Consider the following 26,845-nt stretch of genomic DNA (forward strand, 5'->3'; position numbering starts at 1 on the left):
CCATTGGATATTTAAGCAAATGAATATGAAATAGAATTATTAAATTTTAAAAGGTAATATTTAATGGCGTTATTTGCTACAAAATGTGTAAAGTGCTAAAATTGACTAACCTAAGTATTAAGTTATTATATTATTTTGTTATTAATATGTTCATTATAATATGATGGTTAGTTGGAAAACTGCAAGTATAAAAGATAAAACACGGTTACTTAAACTTTTATATTCATTATTATTTTTAGTTAATGAGAGGGTTAAGAATATTTTGATTTTATTATGATGAGTGTTCTTTTTTGTCTGATCGTTATCCTTTTATCTCTTGGGGTAGTTAATTTTTTTGGATTTTTAACCTTGAAGGTGATTTCTGAAAACACCAAAAGTATTTTGTCAATATTTTGAAAATTTGGACATATTTAAAATGTAAAAAAAAATTTAATATTCATACTATCATACGATTTTAAAATGTAACACAAGATTTTAAATAACTATTGTAATAAATAATCTCGAAATATTCAAATTAATTGTAGTTTTTAATTATTATGATTTTATACACTCAATACAATTTAAAAAATATATTTAGACTTATTTTAAGGTGTTTAAAAAGTATTTAAAATGTTTGAATTTTTTTTATTTTTAAGTATTCATAAATTTAGTAATATTGTACTATATTCTCTGCAATTTTTCATATTTATAATGGTTAATGAAATCACTGAAACTTTTGAATTTTGGATAACAAACTTAGATAATATAAATACTTAGTTTTATAATCTAAATAGGAATATAATGATCTTAAAAATGTTATGTATAAAAATCAAATATAAAATGTTTTTTTTATTTAATTCAGCAATTATTACAAGTGTAATTAACTTCTGTTGGTAACAGACAAAAAATGTATTCCATAAAATTAGAGGTTTTATACTTCTTATTAACTTAACATGCTTCTTTATAAAAACCATAGCTCACTTTTTATATTTTACATTGTTTAGAAATGTAGTATTGTGCTTAAAAAGTTATAATATTTAAGGGATATATGTTTCCATTTAAAAATTTAAACTTAATAATGGTGGACTAACAAACATATTTTTAGTTTACCTGTTTTTTTTTTTGTTTGTACCTAATATAATGTGTTTCGCAAGACAAATACAATGGTTTGATAATTGAGTATTCTTTTGACGCACGTGAATGTTATAGAAAAATATTACCTAATATAATATCATATTTATTTTAATATTTTAATGATTTAATTATTCATTTGTTTACGCTGTTCAAGACATTGAAACGTTGAGATACAATATTATTTTATTATCATATCTACATTATAGGTAGGTACTCTTATTATAAAATTTATTTTATTTTATCTAGAATTGTATGTATTAGTGTAATAAGTACAACCAAATCGTATTTTAAAAGTATTCCTTAACGGTAAATTATGATTTATATTCTTCGAAACTACTGCTGTTAACATTTTACGGAACAATCATTTATAACTTGACCTTCCATTGTTCGTCATTTTAATTATAATTAATTAATAATATCGGTTTCTATACATTTATTTATAGCATTTATACTGTACTTACATATTTTATATTTTGAACTTGAGATTTTGAAATTTCAATCTTCACTTGTCTTATATATTTAAGATAAGAATATTAACAAATAATATTTGAGTTTGATTTAAACATCTCTATTGTTATTGTATATTAATTCATATAATACAATTAATTTTGTTTTTTCTCTACAAAATAAAAACAAAAGTGATAACAGGCCAATAAGAAAATTCGTTTGAGTTGTTTTAATATATTGCCAAAGGTGAAGGCATTTACCCATGCATCGTTGTAGTTGTATTTGTAACCCCAATAGAATTATCGAAAAATTATGTTTCAAATTGTAAGCTATTTGTTACTCCTCTTGCATCAATTTATATTCATTATTCACAGTTATTATTAAATTTGCAGTGAGATTTTTTTGAAAATCCATAAGTATATTATTAATTATTATAATTTTCTTTGTTGTTTTTCAATAGTAGTACGAGTATATGTCGAAAAGTCCTATTGCATTTGAATAGCTCATTAGCAAATTATTTACGTAACGTGTAACAACCGAAAACATTATTGTAAACAACTATTTATTGAATATTAGAATATTATAGTTTTCAAATAATTCCAAAGTGCCTTTGTGTATTTCTAATAACAACTTTTGGCCAATTTTATTATTATTTAGAATTAATTATTATTATTAGTATTGATATTTGTAATCAAAATTTATTTTTAGTATATCTTTCAAATTTAAATGATTGGTCGTTGATTTAAACGTCAATAATTACAGAAATGATATATATTTTTTATAAATTGGGGTTTTTTTTTTTACAAATATTGCTAAACTATTATTTTATAATTTATTGAATAACTATTTCTTAAGTTGAACAGGATCAAAACAGAAAATAAGTCTTGTATGTTGATGTATAAATGTTTGGAGAATGCGTGTTGTTAGAGTACCTAATTAATTAGTCAAATAAAAGAGGGATCGATTGTTTCTTAAAAATCAATAAATATTTATACTTAAGTGAAAATGAATAAGTTATAGTGCTGGTAGTTTATCATAGTAAGTCGTATGGAAATATTGCAGTCAGCACCGGATAAACAAGGTATTTGCTTATCGATTATTACGATTTCTAACGTTTGATTACAGTTATAGATATTGTACGATTTAATAATTCGATTATTATTATATTTCCTATTAATGTTTGTATTAGTTCATACTTTATTAATATTATGATTGATGATTTTATCATATTATATTTAAATGACATTTTAAAATTAATAAAAAAATAAAATTACGACCCAACAAGTACAGCTGTCCCACTGAGATTTTTTCCGCTTTGACCCAATACGAGCCTAGTTACAGACTATTACTTTGAAGTATAAGATTACAGCGTAGAAAGTGCACACCAATATGGTAAATCTTTGCAAATCGCAATTTGTAATAATAATTAACAAATATTATGTTATACCTAAAAATCTAAATACAAATTTTGTATAGTATAAATATAATTTAAGACAATAAATAATTTCAAAACTATATTATTTATAACGAATTATTTTGTATTACAAGTCTTTATGTGTCTCTGGTTTGTTGATTTTTATTGATTAATAATTAGTATTTTACAAATTTAAAATTATTGTATAAATACGAAACACTATAGTATACTTTTATTTAATAGTTCTGATTTAAACTGAATTAATAAGTAATTATATAAATTTATTTATCATCGCCAATATTGTATCACCTGGGTCCTAGATATTTATATACGAATAATTTGTACGAGTGAAAAGAAAAAAATACTATACTATAAAGTTCTATTTTATAATCATTCACTCAGAATGAACGAAATGGAGTGTTAAAAACAAGAAAAAAAATATTAGTGGTTGATAATAATGTTAAGATAGAAAAAGGGATCATCAGTTAGGTCATCATAACGTCAAAAGCTCAGCAAACTACCGATTATACTCGTACTTCTACACATTGAATACAAGAGTATCATTCGTTTATAAATCCCTTTTCAATTCATCAAACATTTTATTTTCTAGTATTATAATGTTCAATATGTTTGTCTTTGTCTACAAGATCATAATACAAAGTTCGTGGTCATTTTATTATATAATATGCTATAGGTGAATAATATTATAATAGTACACTCTATAATGCAACAAATATATTTTTTTAACGTATCAGACATAAAATATAATGATTTTTTTAAGCTTTGAAATAAATGATATTTTGTCAATACTTTTGATTAAATATAAATGTAAGTCATAATATTTTTAATTTGATGATAATATTCAACATTAATACAATTTATAACAGATCAATTGTAATATGTGAAAAAAGATTAACTTACTTTTTTGATTTTAAGTGACGTGTTGACAGATAAACATCTGGATGAGGGATTTTATTGATTCCGCTGGACTTTTTTTTATTAGGAGAACAGACAAAAGGTACATTGATTACGCTACATAGGACAGAAGTTCCATCGATTCCGCCAATTTGAAGTTGTAAGTTTAAGTGACTCGATGTTTCAGATTAAGATACTGTTTATATATATATATAAAAATAATAATAATAATAAAAATAGCAGCTAGTCGAATAAAATAGATATGGGTAAAATATAAACTTATCGAACAAAAATTGCTAATCGTAATTTTATAAAATATTATATAAAATACAATGATTATTGCATTTTGATTCTATTATTTATACAGTAGGTACTTCATTTATTGTTTTGTATATTAGTTAGATGTATATTATGTTTTTAATACAATTTTGTTTTATAATGTCTTTTTGAATTTATGTATCAAATAATTATTTACAAAAATATGAATTTATAAAACTTTTTATAGATTTTGATATCATATATTTATATAATTAAATAGTTAATAATTAAATAATTTTATAAGTTTTACCTATGCAAAGTGCTTAGATATAAATGAACAATTAATGGAAAAAATGTTGAGTTAAATAATTAACCAAATGATAATTAAAATGTTAAATAATTGGACCAAATGTAGATTTATTTTTTAATTAATAAATACAATTAATAAATAACCAGGATGACATATGAAACATTAGAAAATGGCGGAATCTATATGTTTAATTTTTTTTTCTGGCACGCTTACTGTTAGTTACTGCCTTTCTTATTAGTGTCACTGTCTCTTAGCAACACCGATACAAAATAAATACACTAGTACGTATATACATTGGCTAATGACAAGAATTATCTCACGTAATATTGTTGATTTTTTATACATAAAAATGTATCGGAATATTAAATAACTGTATGTCCGTTATCCGTATTCAAACCTTATATTAAGTGTATTTTGTTCCGGAAGAATTCATACTTTTTAATAATCAAGGTTATAACCGTTCATTATGAGAGAAGAAAAAGAAGACTATACACTCAAGTATAAATGGTTAGAAAATGATTTGTCAAATTCATCAAAGTTAACATCTGTAAGTAATTTTGATGATTATAGACGTATTCCACTTTATCCTACATTAGAAGATATAACCAATGGACCACCTTCATTGTGTGCAAACCATGTTGATCGCCCATATAAAAATTGTGATGAATACTTAAACAACTTTTTCCGTCTTATGCGAGAAGATTTTGTTTCAGTTATTAGAGATACTTTAAAAACTATAAATTCTAATAGAAGACGTGAGTTTGAACCACAAATAGATAAGTTGTGGTACTACTCTAATGTTGAAATAACAAATAAAAAAACATCTGTAACAATGTATTTACGATTCGATACACCTAGTCAAGCTAAGAAATTTAATTATGAAGACAGTAAACGATTTAAAAATGGTGCTTTGTTGTTACTTTCAAAAGATTTATTTTCTACATTCAGCTTAGGAATTGTAACTAATACATTTAGGTTAAATAAAGGCATTGTTGGTGTTGATGTTGTTGATTTTGAAGAAGTACATAAATGGAGCTCGATCGATTTATTAGAGCCCGATGTTTTTTATGAACCTTATAGGTACATTTTGGCGGTATTTCAAGACTTGTATGAAACAAATTTCCCAATGAAGAATTATATTATTCATGGTATAAAAGAAATTGCATATCCTAGTTATTTAGCAGACAATTCTATCTATACTATTAATGGGATTACGTTTGACATTCTTCAAAATGACCAATGGCCGTCAGCTGAAATATTTAACATGGATATTAATCAATATCAAGCATTTAAAGGTGCTCTAACTAAAGAATTTACTATGATTCAAGGACCACCTGGAACTGGTAAGACGTACATTGGATTGGAAATTGTAAAGGTCATTATTGAAAACATGTACGATACAAAGAAACTCAACCATCCTATTATGGTTGTTTGTATGACAAATCACGCCTTAGATCAATTTCTTGATGGTATATGGAAAATAACAAGAAATATAACAAGATTTGGGCGTGGTACTAAAAGTGATATTTTAGTGAATTATATTCCAACGATGAGTGTTGCTCGTAAGGATGAATGTGCCAAAATATATGTGGATGCCAAACGAGACATAAAAGCTTCAATGCAAAAGGAAAATGAGCATCTAATTAATATTAAAGAAGTCGATCGCAACGAAGGTATAGTTGATTTGTCTTTACTTATGCAAGTGCTAAAAGAAAATGGTTTTAATACATGGTTTGAAAATTCATATGATTTACTTGCATGGTTATTACATGATATTTCATCTGTGAACGGTATAAATCCTATAGACTTTATAAAAAAAGAGAAGCTACTTTCCACTCGATTATCAAAACTTAATAAAAATGAAGCTAATACAAAAGTGTATTTTATAACTTTGAAAAGTATAAAACTGTATTGTACCCAAGTTCAATGTCAACTAAATGACATGAGTCACGACGATGTAACAGATGACAATGTTTCTAAAAAGAATGATTTAGAGAATGCATTAAAACTAATGAAAACCATTAAGGATGACATAGTCAAACATTTAAAATTATTTAAATCTGAATCTTCTGTGATAATTGAAAATCAGAATAACCGTGATTTATTAGGAAAGAGAGATCGATGGTTATTGTATTATAATTGGGTTCGTTTATATATAACAAATGAGTATAATAATATTGGAAATGTACAAGATAAAACTCGGCAATGTACACGAGATATGAACAAGTTTAAATCTATTGGATTTTTAAAACCAGTTCAAAATAAGTATGTGATTGGTATGACAACAACTGCCGCTGCTAAAAAAAGATATTTGCTTAAAAATCTTAAATGTCCTATTGTTATAATTGAAGAAGCAGCAGATGTTTTAGAACCTCACATTGTGGCATCATTATCAGAATATTGTGAACATCTTATTCTTATTGGTGATCATAAACAGCTACGTCCTCAAACAGCTAATCATTTTATAGGCAAAAAATATCGACTTGACATTTCATTGTTTGAACGTATGGTAAATAATAAAATCCCATCATATGTATTAGCAGAACAACATCGCATGCGACCAGAAATAGCAGGTTTAGTTGCACCAGTTATTTATCCATATTTAAGAAATCATACATCTGTTATTCAACGACCACATGTTAGAGGAGTTAGTATGAATGTATTCTGTATGACTCACCGTGTTCACGAAGAAAAAAATTATGAGTATTCTTGCAGTTTCGTTAATAAAGCTGAAGCAAAATATTTGGTCGCATTAGCAAATTATCTACTAAAGCAAGGATATTATCCAGAAGATATTACTATTATGGCAATGTATAACGCTCAAGTTGTATACATTTCTAATTTGATTAAATCACCACCTTTTGAACATCTGGCAGACATTAGAGTTTCTTCGGTAGATGGCTATCAAGGCGAAGAAAACGAAATTGTTTTATTATCATTGGTGCGTAGTAATAATAATTATAGTATTGGATTTTTGAAGATCGACAATAGAGTATGTGTTGCCTTATCTAGAGCTAGATTGGGATTTTATATTGCTGGTGATTTGAAATTACTTGCTAGAACCAGTCAATTGTGGAGTAGTGTTAGAACATACTTAAGTAATTTGAATGCGTTAGGCCCAAAATTATTGCTTAAGTGTCAAATTCATAACAAAGTTATGGGAAGTGCATCAAATGACTTAGATTTCCAAATGTTTACTCAATGTCAATTAAAATGTAATGTCAAACTTTCCTGTGGACATTTATGTCAGAAATTATGTCACGCTGAAGATCGTGACCATTTAATGGTTAAATGTTTAAAAGTATGTAATAAGAAATGTCCTAGAAATTATCAATGTCGTAAATTATGTTATGAAGAATGTAAGTTCATATCAAGTTTAAATTAGTCAAATTAATGATTGTGGCCATATTATTCAATGAAAATGCTGTGATGTAGAAATAATATTAAATGTAACATTAAGATAAAAAAAAAAAACATTAAGTTAAAATGCTTTGAACAATTTAATTGCAATCAATGTGATTTCAACCTAATAGTTATTGAATGATATATTTTTTTGTTAAATAATTAAATTTTATTAACATTGTATAATACAAATTTATTGTATGTATTAAAAATATACACATATCCAAACTGATTTATTTCTTTTGTTATTTATAAAAATGTATTTAGATTTATTTTTCCATAATTATTGGAAATTAAAAATTAAATTCTGAATTTTGATTAAGATTTCATAACGACTGTGTAAAAAAAAATGTATTGTTTACTTTTTTTAAACAGGCTCAACTTATTTAAATACCATTTTCAAACAGAAACCTATTCGAAAAATGATCCATCAGATAGTTAATGTACAGCAGAGTTATGTTCACTTGTCCAAATTTTTTAAACCAAGTTTAAACTATCAATAGAATCATAAAATGTTGAAATAATATTTCAATATAATATATTATAGTATTGTGTATAAATAATTAAACATTTTTGAGATAATTTCTGGTATACTTTTAATATTAATAGTAGTTACAGTAATGCGGAATATATAGTTTTAGATTTATAGTGAATACTGATAAATTAATAAAAAAATTCCATATTCGTAGAAAATATTGTTAACAAAAAAGTTAATTTATAGTATATAATTGCAATATTTAACAAAAAAAAATATAAAATAGATTGATATGCGGAGTTGGTTTCAATTAGGCATTTAAATGTTTATGTGTACTTAACATATTTAAAAATGTTTAATTAAATGGTGCTTCTGAAAATAATTTCCGAACATCGATAAGAAAATTACCGAGGATGTTTCCTATGGCTAGTACCGGGAAATGAAATCATAATGTTATATAGTATATATAGTGTAGTTATTACAAGTTATCACTGTTTTAATTTTATTATTATTATAAATGCCAAAAGCCGAAATGCATAATATATTTTTTTTATGTACATAGAATATTTAAGGAATATATTAAACAAAAACCAATTAAATTAGTGCAGACGTAGTAGACGGTAGATAAGATATGGACAAAATAAATAAAATGTGTTTATCGGTAATCAATAAAAAATGTTTTTTTTTTTTTTTTTATTCATTTGTATAATGATTTTAATTAGCACGGTATATTTTAAACAGAACAAACATCGTATTTAGAACACTTACTTAAGTTAAATTAGTCTTAAATTAGAAATAAAAATAAAAATATGATCTTTAAAAAAAAATTAAGTTATATTATTAAATAAATTAGAAAATTTATACTTTTTTTTATACATACTGACCTTGTAGCGTATTGTTAATTAAAAAAAATATTGATGGTTAAAAATATTTTATTAATGAATATAATAATTAATAATCTTAACCTTTTTATGATAGAATACACTGTTATAGTTGCTGTTTAAAATAATATGGCGCATTATATTTGATTTTATATTAGTTTTAGTGATGATTTTGATCAGATTTTTTTTATAGTGTATGTGTATTATGTTTATCAAAAACTATAATTTTGAATTATGGTTAGATCGTGTGAACCATATTTGTATTTGTGTATTAGAATCTATATTTCATCTGATGTGAAGGGATATTAAATTACCATTTTTTGGAGAAAAATAAACCTACATACGTTACTGATTTAAGTTTTACTCTGATAATAATTTTGAAAATAGATTTTATTTTATTATTAAGTCACAATTTAGATCCTTTGAGTTACATTTTAAGTTTATTATTCTTAAAAAGAAAAAATTTCATATTTTTAGAAACAACAATGGAAAAAAATATAGTTTTTTTTTTTTATAGAATTCAGATTTAATTATGGATTTAAAATTTAGATTTTAATATGGACTTCAAATAATAATTGATATAAAGATCTATTTTTCTGAAAAAAAATGGTTGGGAAAATCCCTTTAAGGTCTTTAATGGCTTTTACTTTAAGGGATATTATTGCCAACATGATGTAGTCACCTATTAGTTTTTTTTGTGCGTAAATAAATATAACATTTCCCATAAAACGGAAAAATGTTAATTTAATTTATTTATTAGATAATATAAAAGTAATTAATATTTGGTATTTGATATATGCATTTTTTTAAAAAATACCTCAGATATCGATTTTTTATGTTTTTACAGCATTTAGATAAGTTAATCAATAATTACAACAACAAGGTTATATTATTTCCTCTGGCTTATAACGCTTCACAATTCACTTGAATTACATATTAATAATTAATGCACACAGGTGTAATTGTATATGGCTTATATATTTTTTTTATATTTAATACGAATAACATAAAATATTGATCATTGTTTTGTTTTTGTCCTTGGGAGATTGATAAAACGATACCTACACTATAAACTTTCAACACCGTTATTTTATTTTGCATTAATTGTAAATTAGCCAAACATCGATTAATTAAAGGTAAAAATATGTTTGAATTTCTATAACGGGTTTTTTACGAAGATTATTTATATGTTTTTCAATGTTATCCACCAAAAATAATCATATATTTCATTTTTGATATTTTTAGATGTGCTCAAAAGAGTTATTGACATAATTAATTGGTTTTTAACACTACATTCGTATTTTGTATTTCATTCTTCGTAAAAATTCAAGCAAGTAAGTCATATTTATTTAATGCAAACATCTAATTTGAAAATAGAATCAAAGATTTTATTATGGTAATTTATTTGAGAATAAATATTGGAAATTGATTGGTTTTGTTATTGAATAATAGGTAGATACTCGTATATTTAAATTATTAAAGTAGATATTTTAAAACAATAAAATAACTTTATGTTTATAAATTAAAAGTTTTGTTAATACACCCATTTAATTTTACATAAATAAGAATTAGAACAATGCCATTAATTTATCATAGTATCATAAACATATTACTAGTAGTTTACTTATTTATATTTTATCATACACGTTTATCACCAAATATAACTATTACTTATCATTTATTAATATCGAAAGAGTTGCATTAATACTTCAATGGTGTAACACGTGAAATAAAACTACAATAAAAACAATATTTTTAAATTTGTTAAAAAAAAAAAAACATCGAACCATATCTTTTTGAAGAATCATGAACTTTTTTGAAGTTTTACATAACAAGTAAATTACAAGAAATCAATAGATACCTAACAATATTCTACGAATTTTATTATTAATTATTGACGATTTCAAATACGATTAACAACTGTCTATGTAATAAGTTTTCTGTATTATTTTCTTTTGGTTTTATTTTATTCAATTACGCGGAATATGATGAATGCATAATATTATTATAGATTTGTATAATTCTTTTAAAGATGATCACGAAAAGCCTTAAGTTATCATTATTAGTATAAAACTAGTTTTAGATAAATCTATTAATAAAAGTTCTTTTATACAACTGTTGCAAATAAAAAATTGGCCTGGATCGACGCACAACAAATAATACGCATATTTAATATAATATCAGTTCAGCAAGTATACCAGTCGTTAACATATTTCCACTGGTATTAAATACAGTGGTTAACGATTTGAACGTATGTTTGTACTAATCGTAAAGATAGGTACGGAGCTTAAAATAACTTTTACAGATTCTTATCAACAGAAACAGCTGTGTACAAAGCGAAGTGATGATTTGGATCTTTAAGTTTTACAACGATGGGGTTTTCTTTCGTATTTTTTTTTTCTGTAAACACTCTGTTGATGGGTTTTTGTACACAAACCCTTTTATAAAGTCATATATGTCAAAAGATTCGGAATTTTTTTGAGATGAAACATTTAGATAGTCAAAAACGTTTTTTAAAAAAAAAACACTAACAATAAATTAAAAATCCTTAAATGTCGTTAAAAATGAAATGAACCTATTTGTGATGTTTGCTTTTACTTATGAAATGTATATAGTATTTGAATCTAATTATGATAAAAGGGATAAAGGAAACATGAAAATTATATATTCATAAGTGTTCGTGCTTTTTGCAAAATGCCCCAACCGGGACTTCACCGACTCGCCACCGTTTCGTACAATCTGGTTAATTGTTTTTTTTTTTTTTTTTTTTTAATAGAATTTTGTATTAGTGTTTACCTTTATGGTTTTTATTTTCATATAAAACTATTAAAAATCTGGACGAATTCTCACTGAGTACATATCCTACAGCTATTTATACTTATTTCGTTTTATTTATATATGAATGTAGGTATATAATATGTATAAAATACTTAGAATTTACCGATTACTACAAGTAAATATCAGCATTTCGGGACTTTCTGATTGATGTTGCTATGTTCTAAGATATACATCATATACATTCGATTGAACCCCGAATGATAATGTTGTTTAGTTTTTGGTTTTTATAAGTAAAAAAAAAGTAAATCTTTTAATAAATAATGTATCATGGTAAAGTATAAATAAAGTATAAAAATAATATGTCAATATTATGAGAAGGTTCGTATTGTGTACGATATAATTGAAATTAAAATTTGAATTTTATTCTATAAATTATTTAATTTTTAATTATTTTATAAATAAATACAAATGTATTTAAGAAAAAATAAACATAGCCAAGTTTGTAGAGTAAGTTGGTGTCAAATGGGTCATTGTAATTGATGTGTTACATTTTAATTCAATAATTTATCGTTATTAGAGCAGAGACAATCTTTCATCTAAGAATATTTTTTATTATATTTATATTTCTATTAGTTATTTATTTTAATTTAAGTATTTTAGTCAGTTGATTTAAATTAATTTGATAGTATTGCATTTATTGTGTTACTTAATTATGATAATAATATATATTTGAATTATTTATTTTTTATTGTTAGTTACTTTAAAATTGTGAAACGGCGAGAACAGGTCCGTGATACATTTAAAATAATAATGGTTTAAAATTAATCAAAATGAATCCTATAATAGTTTGAAAACGTCATTGTGTGTATATAATACAATGATGTACGTATACATCTTAAGAAGACACTAATAATATTATAAAATTCCTGCAAAAAAATAATTAAAATTGTAAATCTTTGTTTTTTTTTTAAATTCAACTAACACATTTTTCAGAATCTTTGATTTCAAACTGAACTACTTACGAGGAACATCATACTACATATTTAACATTTTTGAACGAGTGAAATATTATATATGAATTATTATTAATCATAGTGAAAAATCTAAAAGAATTCGAAAATTCCAAATGTTTAGAAATTAAAAATACTTGGTTCGAAAAATTTGTAAAATTGATAGTATAAATATTTTATGAGAATTTCAAGTATTTAGAATTATTCGTTTTGGAATCGCAATAAAATTACAGAATCATAACACGAATGCTAAACTCGTATATTATATTATTATTTATAGTTCTAAGGTGTATATAAATGTTATTTGAGCCACGTGCGGACGGAATCTTAAAACCAGTGTCAACCTACTCGCGGCCCCGCTTACGTCGTAATGCTCCAAAAGACAAGTCCGAGTCTAAAACCGAAGGGTACTTATAAATATTATTAATATCGAGTATCAGATATGGATTTGGCGATCGGATTGTGCAGTGGACTAACGAGTGGCGGCCAGACGGTGTGAATGATAAAAAAAAAAAACGACGTATGATATACCTGAACGAAAACGCCATGTATATATATATATATATATATATTATATATAATAAACGTCCTTTGAGCAGAGATCTTTTCACCAAACCGGCGGTGAGGGAGTAAAGTACCAATGGACGTTAATGTCTGCGGGATGAGATATGGACACGCGGGACAGCCGCCGTCGAAAGGTAAAACGACGGCGAAAAAGGACGCTATTCGGCCATTCGCGAGCACACACTTAAAAAGCTCACACACACACACACACACACACACACACACACACCTTCACTATAATATGTGTATATATGTACTCGTCGACCGACCGTATAATGGCCCCAAAAGTACATATAATAGTTTATACATAGTAAACCGAAAGCTCTCATGTGCGTTTGTAAGGTATGTACAAGTGTGGCAGTGCGCGTGTGTGTGTTTGTGAGGCCCATTTCGTTGCACGTGGGAAAACGGACACGTGAACTACAGAACAACGTTTCCGGTGTTGCTAGCCGACCGCCGAACTCTACTTCCTTCGTCCTTTTATATTACACTGGCACTACTTACGTGCTCACACAATATGCACATCGTGTATCCGGACAACACACGGTTACAAATACATACACATATACGTGTGTGTAATGCGTATATAAGTACGAATGTGTTGTATATGAGCGTGGCGATATTTCCTTCAATTAACATCGATCAATCTCACTTCCAAACACGCACATTTATAACTGTACATATAATATGTATGACCACCCACGCTGTACACTCTTTCCTCGTCGGCATTCGTTCGAGGGACGACGTGGCGCTTAGTCATTATTGGCCCCGTTGGGGCAGTTTTTCATGATGGAAAATCGGTCGAACGATTAAACGGCACGCCGTACGACCGACCGCGATGACGATGCTACTACCCCGAATAGTGTCGATATGTTTCGTTGTAACTTGTAATATTGTATAACTATATTATACAGGATAATTCACCGACGACGCATTATCGCACTTATTGCGATTTGTACTTTGGTCGTGTACGCGATTGTTAAATTAAGATTTCTGTAAATTTTAATGAAAAGACTTCATTTTTAAACGCTTTGATTTTTCACAACAACTCAAGATTAGGTTGGGTTAGCCTGTGCCCTGTGGTGATGCCACAATATTTTATTTCGAGTTAAACCCTCAAGTTTTAACTGCAGAGAATTTTTAAACAGATCGAAAATCATACGAGTACATTAACATAGTTTAAACTTTAAAGGATATGAGGTCCATATTAAAGTTGTTCACTAATCATAAAATGAGGTTCGTAATATTTAGTCGAGTATACTTTAATCGTTACTACACAATCAGTTTATAAAAAATATAAAACGTATAAATTATGCGCCGACTGTAATTTTCAAATCAAATATCAATCGTTTGAGGAAGTAATTGAAAATAATATTATTACGATCTACTAATAAGTTCTTAAAAATTGTAAAAGTAGTAGTTTGATAATAAAAATGTTAAAAAGTGATGCAAAAAATACGCATTGGTCACAGGTTTACAGGTCATATTTTAATACGTTTAGCATGATTTTTATCGCATCGAAAAAACCAAACGAGATGAAGGTCACCCTGCGAGTAAAATGAATTGGTCCAATATCATGATTCTATTGTAAAACAATATATATATATTGCACGGTTTTTCTTTTTAAAGTAACGGTTCTTAAATAGTATTTTTATGCTGAATTTATATAAAAAAAACACGCTTTACTCCTTGTAGTACGTACTTACTAGGGTCATATGAAAACAAAATATACTACGAAACGTGTAACTACGTTAAAATAAAACGAGAAGAAATTATCGGTTAGCGTTTATATTATGTTTTTTTGGAAAATCGTGTTGACTTTTCAGGTGAGTTTTCTGGGTATTCACGTGTATTCATTTCGTTGGGAATATTAAAAAAACACATTTTTTCAGAATTCAAACCAAATAAGTGCATAATATATTATGTTATAGGACCTATAATATAGGTTATGCAAAAACAAAAATGGTCGTAACATTATTTAGTCAATTTTTACCATTACTGTAATCGACAATATTTTCAACCACATTATAATAAAAATAAATTTACTTTTACAGATAAAGTAAAATTAAACTCGAGTACATATGAATGCCGGACAGAACCCTTACATCGATTGTTAAATAATTCTTTATCGGGAGAATACTTTTGTTTATTTTTACGTTTCCAATAGAATCAATAGAATCAGACACTTTAAAAATGTGAACACTATTCATATCATCATATAGTGTGTTCTAGACGTGCATTATATACAGAGAATTTTATTTACTTAGCCGCAAGTACACGTACTAGTTAACAAAGTTATTAATCATGTATTTTATTTCCTAACTTTTTAAATATTGTATAGTATTCGTTTTTCATTTAAATACAACGACACGACCGGAGAATTATATATAAATTGTATAAGGTAGGTAATGAAAAAAATAAGCGAGTGGATACTACTTTGGTGTATACTAGGTTTACTGATATGGATGTGTTAAATTTAAATTCAGTGATACATGATTGTATACGATAAACGATTTTGAGCTGAAACCCGTCGGCCTATATCATCGTTAAATATATTAATTCATGATATTTTGATATAATTATTAAAGTGATTTATTTTACTTTTAGTATTACGGTAGGTTATTTTTTTTCGAAAACATTGCATTTATTATATTATTAGTGCTTAATTATTATGATATTATAAATGTATACCATATTATATTATTATCGTATTATTAACTATTGACATTTTAACATTTTGCCGTAAAACGGTGTTGAATGGGTTCATGATATAAATATGTAAAAGTAAAACAATAATGTACATATTTAAAAAATGTCATTACGTATAATATAATTAATTATATATTCAAAAGTGGTAAGTCATCACCTATAATGTTTTCAAATTATAATAAATCTAATTAACACCGTCCGATTATATTATAATTTGCCCGACTTTGAATTTAAAAAGTTCATAAAAATAATTGTGCTTATATTATATTTATTAGATTTTTTGATTTAAACATGACAACTTATGTACAACATTGTATTCAAATTTAAGTGTGAGTATTTACATTTTATTGATTTTTTATCACAAAATACTCTAAGAGATTCAAAGTATTTTGAAAATGTTATTATTTATTAATTGATAAGATCAACAAAATATGATTAAAATTTCAAATAACTACGGTTATTATTATTATTATTTTTTTTTGAATTACAACAAAAACAAAATCTTTCCTGGTTATTTTGATAAGTATTGGGAAATTTCTAGTTCCAAAAGTACTATTTAGATCCAATTTTCTACCAAAAACCAACCTCAAAGTTTATAAATAAAGCATTATTTTTGTCCTAAAAAGTGTTGATAAACAAAAAATAAAAAATACATACATTATTATAAAACAAACACGTCTATTTTTCGTTTTATTGGTTATCTTGGTATTATTGGTTCTAAAACCAGCTTATGCAAAATAAATTCTAAATAATTATGCAGCCAAAGCTTATCATAGATTAATAAAAAAAAATGCCTATAATGAAACTATAAATTATTATTTTTCGATTTTATAAATATGATGACTTTAAAATATATATAAGTAATTTTATTGAATATGAATATCTTTTAATATTATCATATGTATCTAATATCTCCTTAACAAAAGATAAATTATGTTATAATGTCGTAAAACTTTTATCGGAATTGAAATCGGAAGCGTTTTTTGATACGTTCTTGATGATATAGAAATAATGCGTACTAGTTTGTTAATTTATGTGTTTAAAAATATACTTAACATTAAAAATCACCTAGAATTTCCAACTCATAATAATGAAATTAAGTTCATGTTAATATACGATTCTATAGAAAATAAAAATAAGAATAATAAACATTATTTCGTTACTTCCATTTATGCAAATCAAATAAATTGCATATAATAAATTGTTGTTAAAATTATTTACAATTTAGAATTTAAAGTTTAAGCTATCTATATTCAAACATAACTGTGAGCATACGTTTATTATACGCATACTTTTTTTACGGGCTATCGACGTTTAGTGGACCCTAATTGCTGAAGGTTTTTGTGATAATTGTGTTTGGCACAGTGAGTTTTGTATTAATTATCGAATCTTGCTGCATTTTAATATGACTTAATTATTATGAGTTGAAACTTCTTTGAAAATAATTATTCAACCCACCATGCCATAACTATTGGCTAGTATCCAAATGTATATAAGAGGGTAAATAATAATAAAAAAAAAAAACCTGACACTGCAATATCATTGAAGTATAATTTATACGGTTTTTACCGTTTTATTCTTTAAGAGTGGAAAAACAAAAAACATTTCAATAAAATATTTTTTTCCAAAGTAAGGGACAAAATTTCAACGAATTTCAGAAGGGATCCAGTTTGTACAACAAACAAATCTTTTATATCAAAACAACTTTATTTTTGTATTTTTTAAAATACGCTAAATAAGTAGAATTAAATACTATTGAATTGAAGCATAATTTTTTTATACCATTTTTATAATAATGTACCAATCATGAGATTGTTCAATTCATGAATTTGATGAGTTTTTTGTTCCGCTGGTGAATTGGTTGTTTTGAGAACTGTTAAGTATTTTTATTTAAAAAAAAAAAAAAACTAGTTTTTTTTATTAGTTTCGTGAATTGGACGTGAAAAAAACGCTATGCTGAGAAAAAAGGATTTTAATAAAATACTAGCCACCTCTCATATAATAAACTGCGAATTCAATAGATGGAAAAAAACATTTTTAATCGATATCGTAAGACGACTATTTCAGTAATCGTAGGAACCGTAAATTTCATTTACGTATTTGTTAGTGCGTATTGTAAAATATTTTTAGTTAAAATGAAAACAAGTCTACCATCAATTGAAAAAAAAAACAATTTAAGTATGGGTGATATGTTTGTATACAGTTAATGATAAAATATCGATACACAATATTGTGTACAGGATGCATAATTTTGAACAACTGCAGACAACCGTAAACAATTACTAACGGAGAATTCAAAAAAAAAAAAAAAACAATTAACGTTTCGGTAAGAATAAACTTAAACCTAAGATATTATAGCCAATATTAACGGCGAAAGAGGTGGGGTTCGGTGATTAGGGTCATCACAAAACAGATTAATGTCTGAGTATTTTAACAGATGTTTGCCGGCGGACAAGAGGGGGTGGGGTAAAAAGGAATAGTGAAAACTACAGACACCTATAGCTGAGTATAGCCCACATGAACTGCTAATCCATCTTGAACTTTTCCCATTCCGCTGCACATCCCAAAATTGTTACCTTAGCATTAACTAAAACAGAGGGGAAAAGAAAAAAAAAGACAGAAGAAAATACCTAAAATAACTCTACCGCGGGTCATTTGTGAAAAGACGAAGTGGGATTTATTTCAATCTATTACCACTGATGGTAACTACACTTTGGTAGTTTGTGTTTTTTTTTCCGTTGGGACCAATTTATCATTTGCCAACGTTAATCTCGTATAAATTAATATTACTGTCGCTTTAAAATAATTTGAAAAGAGAAATAAAACGACTAATACATACCAAAAGGAAAACGTGCTTAAAGGACGTTAAGCTTCTTATATATACGGTGACTGTTGAGGAAACAATTTAAAGCTTGAGGATTAATAAAATAAAAATAATATGGACATTATGTATAAATAATATCAACAAACAAGTGTTGTCAACTAAAAGTCTACGATTGGGGCGTACTATGGTATTTTACCAAGTAAAAATATGATGCGTGAATATAAAATTATGTACAATCAGTACAATTATATTTTATTCCTGTAGATACTATAAAAGTATAAAGAAGAAATTCTAAGAAAATAATAAGTAGGGTTTATTATTATTATTATTATTTAGTGACAAAATGAATTATTAAAAAATCTTTATAATTCCGAGAAGAAGCAAAACATACATTCATTTAATTCTAAACTTAAAAAAAATACCATGATGTACTTGGTTTGCTGTATAATAGGTATCGAATGATTATTGAGTAAACCACTATAATGGATTTTGTTGAATTCGAATTCATTGATAACTCAATTTAAAAGTTGAAAAACGATTCAGAGCAAAAACTGTTTTACTTTTTGGTAACTGCGGTTACAAAACAATTATTTCAATAATAATATAAAACAACAAGAAAAATTTCTTATTCTATTCTTTTTACCTCTTCTTTTAGACAAGTACAAACTGGATCTAATTTTTTAACTAGAAATCATCCTCAAAATTGATGATTGGATCATTTTTCTATTAGAATTCCACACACACATATACAAATACATTCATAATATTGTAAAACCAATAGTTATCGTTCGGTACAGAATCTAAAACAGGAAAAATATTTCTGATGTATAGTAGATGTCGAATATATGTTATAATTGAGCAGGAAAACTTGTAACTATAGCGGCTATGTTAAATTTAAGCTCAATAATAAATATGGTTCTGAGCAGAGACTTCTATAGTTAGGAATCACATAATTCTAAAAAAAATGTTATATTATATTGATTTAAGTATTTGTTTATATTTCTATTAGAAAAATATTCAGTTGATTCTAATAAATTCTAGTTTTTGCCAAAAATGAATCACTTTTATTAAAATACAATATTATAATAATATTATTTCACATAATATAACTAGCTGTAAATAACATTTAAGTCAATATTGGCATGCTATAAAACGAAGTGAAGAGGTTCATTATAATATTTATTTTCCATATTTTGAAAGTTTGAAACTACCATTGTGAAACGTGTTTATTTGATAATAATATACGTACATTATACCGAAAATTTTCAAAAATCTAAAATTAAAGTGTTTTGAATAACTGCTACAAAAAAAAAAAAAAACTAAAATCATTATTATTCATTTAAATATACAGTTTAATTGACATTAGAACTTGAAATATTTATAATAAAAAAATAGTATTAGAGCAATTTTTAGGTCTCTGCATGTAAGAAACCTTTAGAAGACTTATAAAATATTTAAACGAAATAAAAAAAATAAACTTACTGTATAATTGAAATGTTTTTGAAAACTATATTATGTCTATTAAATGCTAATAAAAATATTTGGTGGAAAATTTCGAGTCACTAGTTCTCTAAAATCATTCATTTTTAAGTTACACCAAAAAAAATCAAATTAAGTCCAGTTTGCTATCAGAACCCAGTTGAAAATCAATAAACTTTTACTTTTAATAAAGGCAATTAAATGAAAAACATACATTATCGTTAAGCTAATATATTCATTACTTAGCTCAGAATCTAAACATTTTAATTTTATTAACATCTTTATAAGTCTTGACTTTTTCTTTTTCAACCTTTAAAACGATCACGTTGATATAACTACTTACAATTTTATTATAATCTGTATTTTGATAATTATTTTATCAGCAATCTATTAATAATATTACCTTGATTACAAAACAAATGAAGTAAAATCGACGACAAATAATTAATATAAATACTTCAATAATTTCTGTTGATAATATAGTATTGTAGTAGATAATCAGGCTATATTATTTTTAGAACGATTAAAATGTATCACATTTTCTTAATAAGTATTCAAAAATTATGCAAGAGATAAATAAATGTAAAATCAGGTTTCTATGCAGAAAATCACGAAATTTACTGAAAAAAAAAAATATATTTTTATTTATAGGTACGTAAAAATGAATACACAAACATATTATTAAAATAAATTGTAATGTTTGTAAAGTAAAGTAATATTTATATTTAATATTTGTTATCCTATCGAATACAAAATTTTACTGGAAACAACTATGGTAAGTATAAGCACACTTATATTCAATATTGCTATTTACTGTTTTATTGGGCATTATTTTATGTTGAAAAAAAAGTGTTTTTTTTTTTTATGCTGAAGACGATGGTGCAGTCTAAAATCAACTTATGGATTTAGTTTTGAAGCTAAATAAATTCAAGTTTGACCGTATTTTGTAGGTCATATATTGTAGCTTAAATGATTACTCACAGTTGTTTTGTTTTAAAATAACTTTTTGTTTTTTAATTGTGATTTTTTTTTTATATGTATAATTTAAAAATATTTTAAGCGTAAATAAACTTTTATAATTTTCATTTATCAGTTTATTAGTATTCAAATTTCAAATATTGTGATTAATTAGCAAGGTTAAAGGTTTATAGATAATATTACATTACTGACCTTGATTAAATTACAAAATGTTTAAATATGATATCAAAAATACATAACTATGAACTTCAAACCGTATCTAATTTATTATTATTTTTTTTTTTTTATATTTTATAATATATTTAATTCTAATTTTAATGCGCTTTTGGGGGCTGTAAAGCAAAACCACCCATGGTATTGTGTCGGGAAAATTATCTAAATCCCAACGTGAAAAACGTCTAAAAACGCTATACTGATATGCGTATACCATATTAACTAAGTGCTATAATAGTTTAAAAATCTTCATAATTTTTAGAATAATTAATTCGTAAAAGTATCAATGACAAACTATGTTTTATTAGATTACTTTTCAAATTTAAAAAAGTAATAACGATGAAAAAATATATTTAAAAAAAACTTTTGACTGAAAATTGTGTAAAAATAATATTTTCAAAAACATTAATATATTTTTAATATTGAGTGTTTTTCGATAACAGATTCGGTCTGTATAAGCAGTATTTAAATGACTGTAGTTGTATGTGTATTATAATTTTATGAAGTTTCAAATAAAATGATTAATATTAGGTATACAGGAAGTTCATAAAATCAACCCCTACTTTTTATTATTAAATAATGAATTTATTAAAATTCTAATTTTTTAAATTAATAAATGTCCTTAAAGACCTTATTTAAATTTTTTGAGATTTTATTTTTGATCGGAACTCGTCATCAACGCATTATTGTATATACGTTGGAGGTAGTACATACATATTAGATTATGAACTGTTAGTGGGCACATAATAAATTATTTGTTTTAAATTTAAATTATTTAAGTAGCTACATTGAAATCTAAAAAATATGTATACACTAAATAATTTAGTAAAAAGGGGTTTAAATTAAAAAAAAAAAAAAACAATAGTTTGTGTTCACTATTTACATACTTTTAGTCGTAAAATATATATCAACAGTTTAAAGATATAATTTTCAAATAAGTTTCAAAATTTTAAAAATCAGATTTAGAATACCTTTATTATTAATTAAGAAAATCAGGAGCAAGCTTGGAAAATCGTCCTTAGATATTTTATAACAAAAATAATAATTTTTAGTTTTAAATTTTTAATATTAAATGTGTTCATAATAATAATAATATATTTCAATATCAATACCATAATTTTAAGAAGTTAGACACAACATTTAAATATTGTTAGTAAACTATTACGTTAAGTTGTTGATAACATAAAATAATAAAATATTAATTTTTATTTATGTTTCTCATAACTCTATCAATAATTGTCTAACATGGAATAATAATATAGCATAGGTACTGATAGTTACCAATTTATTTATTTATTTAAAAAAAAATATAGATAATATATCTATACAATTTAGTAATATTGATATTTGATATTGGTTACCACAGCAACGGATTGTAAGAAATTATAAGTTACGGATAAGATACACGGGGATATAAGAATTCTATACTTTATAGAGAAACTTAAAAAATACAAAATATGTTTAATATTTACGATTTTATATCATTTAAAATATTAGTATTTTAAGGCATTGACAAGATTGGAGACAACTTTTCTATAAAGTTGATTTCATGGGTGTCATACTTAAACAGGCATATTATTACTGATTTTAGTTTGTTTTAAAATTAATTTTATAAAACACAACTAAAACATAACTCTGGAATTTGTAGTGATTTTCTCTGAAATTTGTAATTTTTTTAGAGTTGGCCACTTTCCAAACGAATGACTACAAACCGACAATATTAATTTACAGTAACATTTAAGAGCTTGTAAAATATCTATTGTAAAAACTTACGTGAATTGATGTTGACTAGAAAGCTGGTTTACCGTGATTGTAATATAATAAAAGAATATTACTTTTTAACTAAACCAATATCAAATTATTTTAAGTAAATCTACACGATCCTAATATATCGTGATTATTGTTTAGTGACATTATACTGGACAAGGGTTCAAGCTTTATTTCAACAGTTCAGTATCTTTTATTATATTACTGAATCTGCAAAAAGTTCAATTTGATCAATAAATAGTAAAAATAAATTAAATACAATTTTATTTATATTTACAAATATTAAAAACAATAGTTAAAAAATTGAAATTGAATTGATATTTAATGAAATTATTTAAAACCTAAATATATTAGAGGCGTGGCACTATAGTAACCTATTCTATGATTATTATTATTTTTTAATTGCGATTTTCTTAAAGTATAAGCTAACATTTACATTTAAAGCAAAACAATAAAATTAATTTTGAAAATATGGGGTTTTCAGTTGGATATTTGTGGCCATAAAAATATATTGTATTTAAACCAATTTTTCCTAATTTGTATTTAATACGTCTTAATAAAGTATAGGCTCAATAGTAGTTTCAAATTAAAAAAAAAAATTACAAGAACTGTTATTCGATCCCTTTCATTCGAACGGCGTGGCATAAAGGGCTTATCACTATCGAAGAACTTGACAAAGTGTCGATGTACAAGCTATGGTACTCGGGTCCAGGAATGCCACAATGGAGTAGCGAAGGCACATTGTTGTACTGCTTTGTACACACATGGTTTTGTATGCATGTCATAGATACGTAGAGAGATAACAAGGACGCCAGTGATGCGTATTTGATGGTCGTACACTCGTACGCCGGGTAGATTACTCATACCATCATTCTCCTTTAGGAATCGGGCTTAGAAGGTTTAGTTTTGTACACACATTTTTCATACTTTAATAAATTGTGTCTACACTATTATCGAGTTTTTAGTTGAAGAAAATAATACAAAATAAAATTCAAGAAATTTCTAATTTCTAACTATAAAATAATTTATTAAATTTAGCTAGGTATTTTTATGCTCTTATAAAAAAATATCGTAATTATAGATTTTTTATATTTTTTAAATAAAAAATGCATAATCTATGAAAAGCTTTCTGTTACATTTTCAAGGAATTCTACCTGGCAAATAATTTTAAATTTACATTTTTTTAAAAAAAATAAAAATAGAACATTTCTTATGCCTATGAATAGTTCAAAAATAGTTGAATTTTTTTTTTAAAAATTATATATGTAAAACAATAATTCAAACACTTGGAGAGAATTTCAAGTAGGTATGGTTTTTTGATTTTAATTTATACCAATAAAACGAAATCGATTTGAAGAAAATTGGATTTACATGAATATTCCCGTTATTTATTAATTTTTGTTTTTGCTTTTTTCAACTATAAAAATAAGTAAGTACCTACTGGGAACTTAAAAATTTGTAATTATTAAAGTATAAACTAGATACAATTTGGTACCTATCCTAAATTTTTCTCATTTTTGAATATCAAAGAATTTCATTGAAAATTTGAAAACTTAATAAGTTGAGTTAATAATATGGTGTACTCGTCACACACGTCATACAAAAAAATAAACATGATAAAATCAATACATTCATCTTTCCACTAATATCTAAAATATTATCTATATTATCTCATGGGATTTTATTATTACGATCATTTTGAATCAAGTTATAAGCATTTTTAAGTTGTAATACTCAGAAATTAATTTTACACAACTCAGTTATAGTCAGTTGAAAAAGTTGATTTATTAATTTTAAATCATCATTTTAGGATATAAGCACTCGTATAATATAGGAGGTGTATACCACCACGATATAATTTTTAAAATATTTTTGCTCTTTTTGTAGTATTTTTAGACAATTATAATGTTTTAAGTTTTTTTGTATGTATGTACATTATGATAAAAAAAATTATTCACTAGGTCAAGATTCTTGAAAATTCAATACAAACGGTGCTATATAAGTAGTACTATGCATATAGTATTATATAATTTTTTACCTATGTATTTCAAGGTTAATTTTTTATAATATTCATCAAAATCACGAAAACTTATAAATTATTTTGCAGTTGAAAATGTATAAAATATTCATTGTTATAGTTAAAGTTTGAATATTTAATAAAATTTTCACCATAAAACGTTCACACTGGAACAAATAAATAGTATACATACAATCATCATTATTTTTTTTATAGATAATTGAATTTTAAATTCAGATGAAGTTACATATCGTTATGATATAAATAAATATGATATCAGATATTAATGTTAAATAATATAAAATAATTATCATTATCATCGTTAATTATTTTATTATAATTTAAAAATATTATTCACGTGGAATCAAACCTTGTACTTGTAATACCTACATTTTACTATATGCAATCAAATTTAAAAAATATGTAGTTTAAATTTAAGATATTATCTATTTATAGTTTTATTTTAGATTCTGAACGAAGTGATGAATGTATTGATTTTACAATGATGTGTGTTTTTTTTTTTTTTTTTTTGTGTCTGTGTACAGCATAACTAGTCGAAATAATGCTCCAATTTCAAACTATGGGGGTGGTTTCCGATGTAAAAGTGAATATCCTTGGTGCATTATAGAGGTAAAAAGTTAACATTTTCCAATAGTTTTCAAAAAAATCGAGAAAAACAAAAAAAAAATGACTGAAAAACGGCAATTTTTACGCAAAACCAGTTTTCGACCAAATCGATTTTTTTTTATTGTTATAATTCAAAAACTAATCACTGAAAATACTTGAAATTTTTACCAAATGTTAATGTCAGTAGTATCTGTATATAGTTAAATTTTCAAAAATTTTTGACTTTTTTTGAGTTATTTATAGATCACTGAAATTTTCGTTTTTTTGAGAAATTTTTTTTTAAGTGACGATAAAAAATTTTGGATGACCAAAAAGTTTTGAAAATTTAATACAAGGTTCCTTATGAGTTGTTTTTATTGTAGTTAAAAAAAATTAAAAATCGTTAGTCACAATTTTTTTTTATAAGCGTTTATAGTTCAAATTTTTACGAAATCTGTCGAAAACGCGAAAATTTGAAAGTAATTTTGAAGTTGAAAAATCATAAAATTTTTTTCTTTTATAACTAAGTTTTGAAAATTTGGTACAAGGTTCTCCATACATTTTTCTTCAAATATCTGTAAAAAAAACTCTACCGGATTCAGACAAAAAATTTTTATGAGTGTTTGAAATTTAAATTTTTACAAAACCGCGTTAAATAACGGTTTAGCCTCAAACGATTTTTGAT

The 26,845-nt window shown here is 25.0% G+C and overlaps 1 protein-coding gene and 1 long non-coding RNA gene across 3 annotated transcripts; one reads left to right on the forward strand and one right to left on the reverse strand.

The window, feature by feature from the left end:
* Positions 1-160: 160 nt before the first annotated feature.
* LOC126552810 (uncharacterized) lies at positions 161-23,869 on the reverse strand. Of its 2 annotated transcripts, XR_007606265.1 has the most exons (5): positions 23,815-23,869; positions 23,544-23,747; positions 1,821-2,045; positions 1,575-1,732; positions 161-361 (listed from the first exon to the last, which is right to left on the reverse strand). It is a non-coding gene; the product is annotated as an uncharacterized LOC126552810 (long non-coding RNA). The 2 variants fall into 2 exon arrangements; XR_007606264.1 differs by having other exon boundaries at positions 23,544-23,857.
* Positions 4,718-8,082, forward strand: LOC114132147 (NFX1-type zinc finger-containing protein 1-like). The gene has a single exon (XM_050207796.1). It carries the CDS (start codon positions 4,924-4,926, stop codon positions 7,840-7,842), a length of 2,919 nt encoding a protein of 972 aa, XP_050063753.1. The 5' UTR covers positions 4,718-4,923; the 3' UTR covers positions 7,843-8,082.
* Positions 23,870-26,845: the final 2,976 nt, after the last annotated feature.

Source organism: Aphis gossypii, chromosome X, assembly GCF_020184175.1.
Source record: "Aphis gossypii isolate Hap1 chromosome X, ASM2018417v2, whole genome shotgun sequence".
Lineage (NCBI taxonomy): Eukaryota > Metazoa > Arthropoda > Insecta > Hemiptera > Aphididae > Aphis > Aphis gossypii.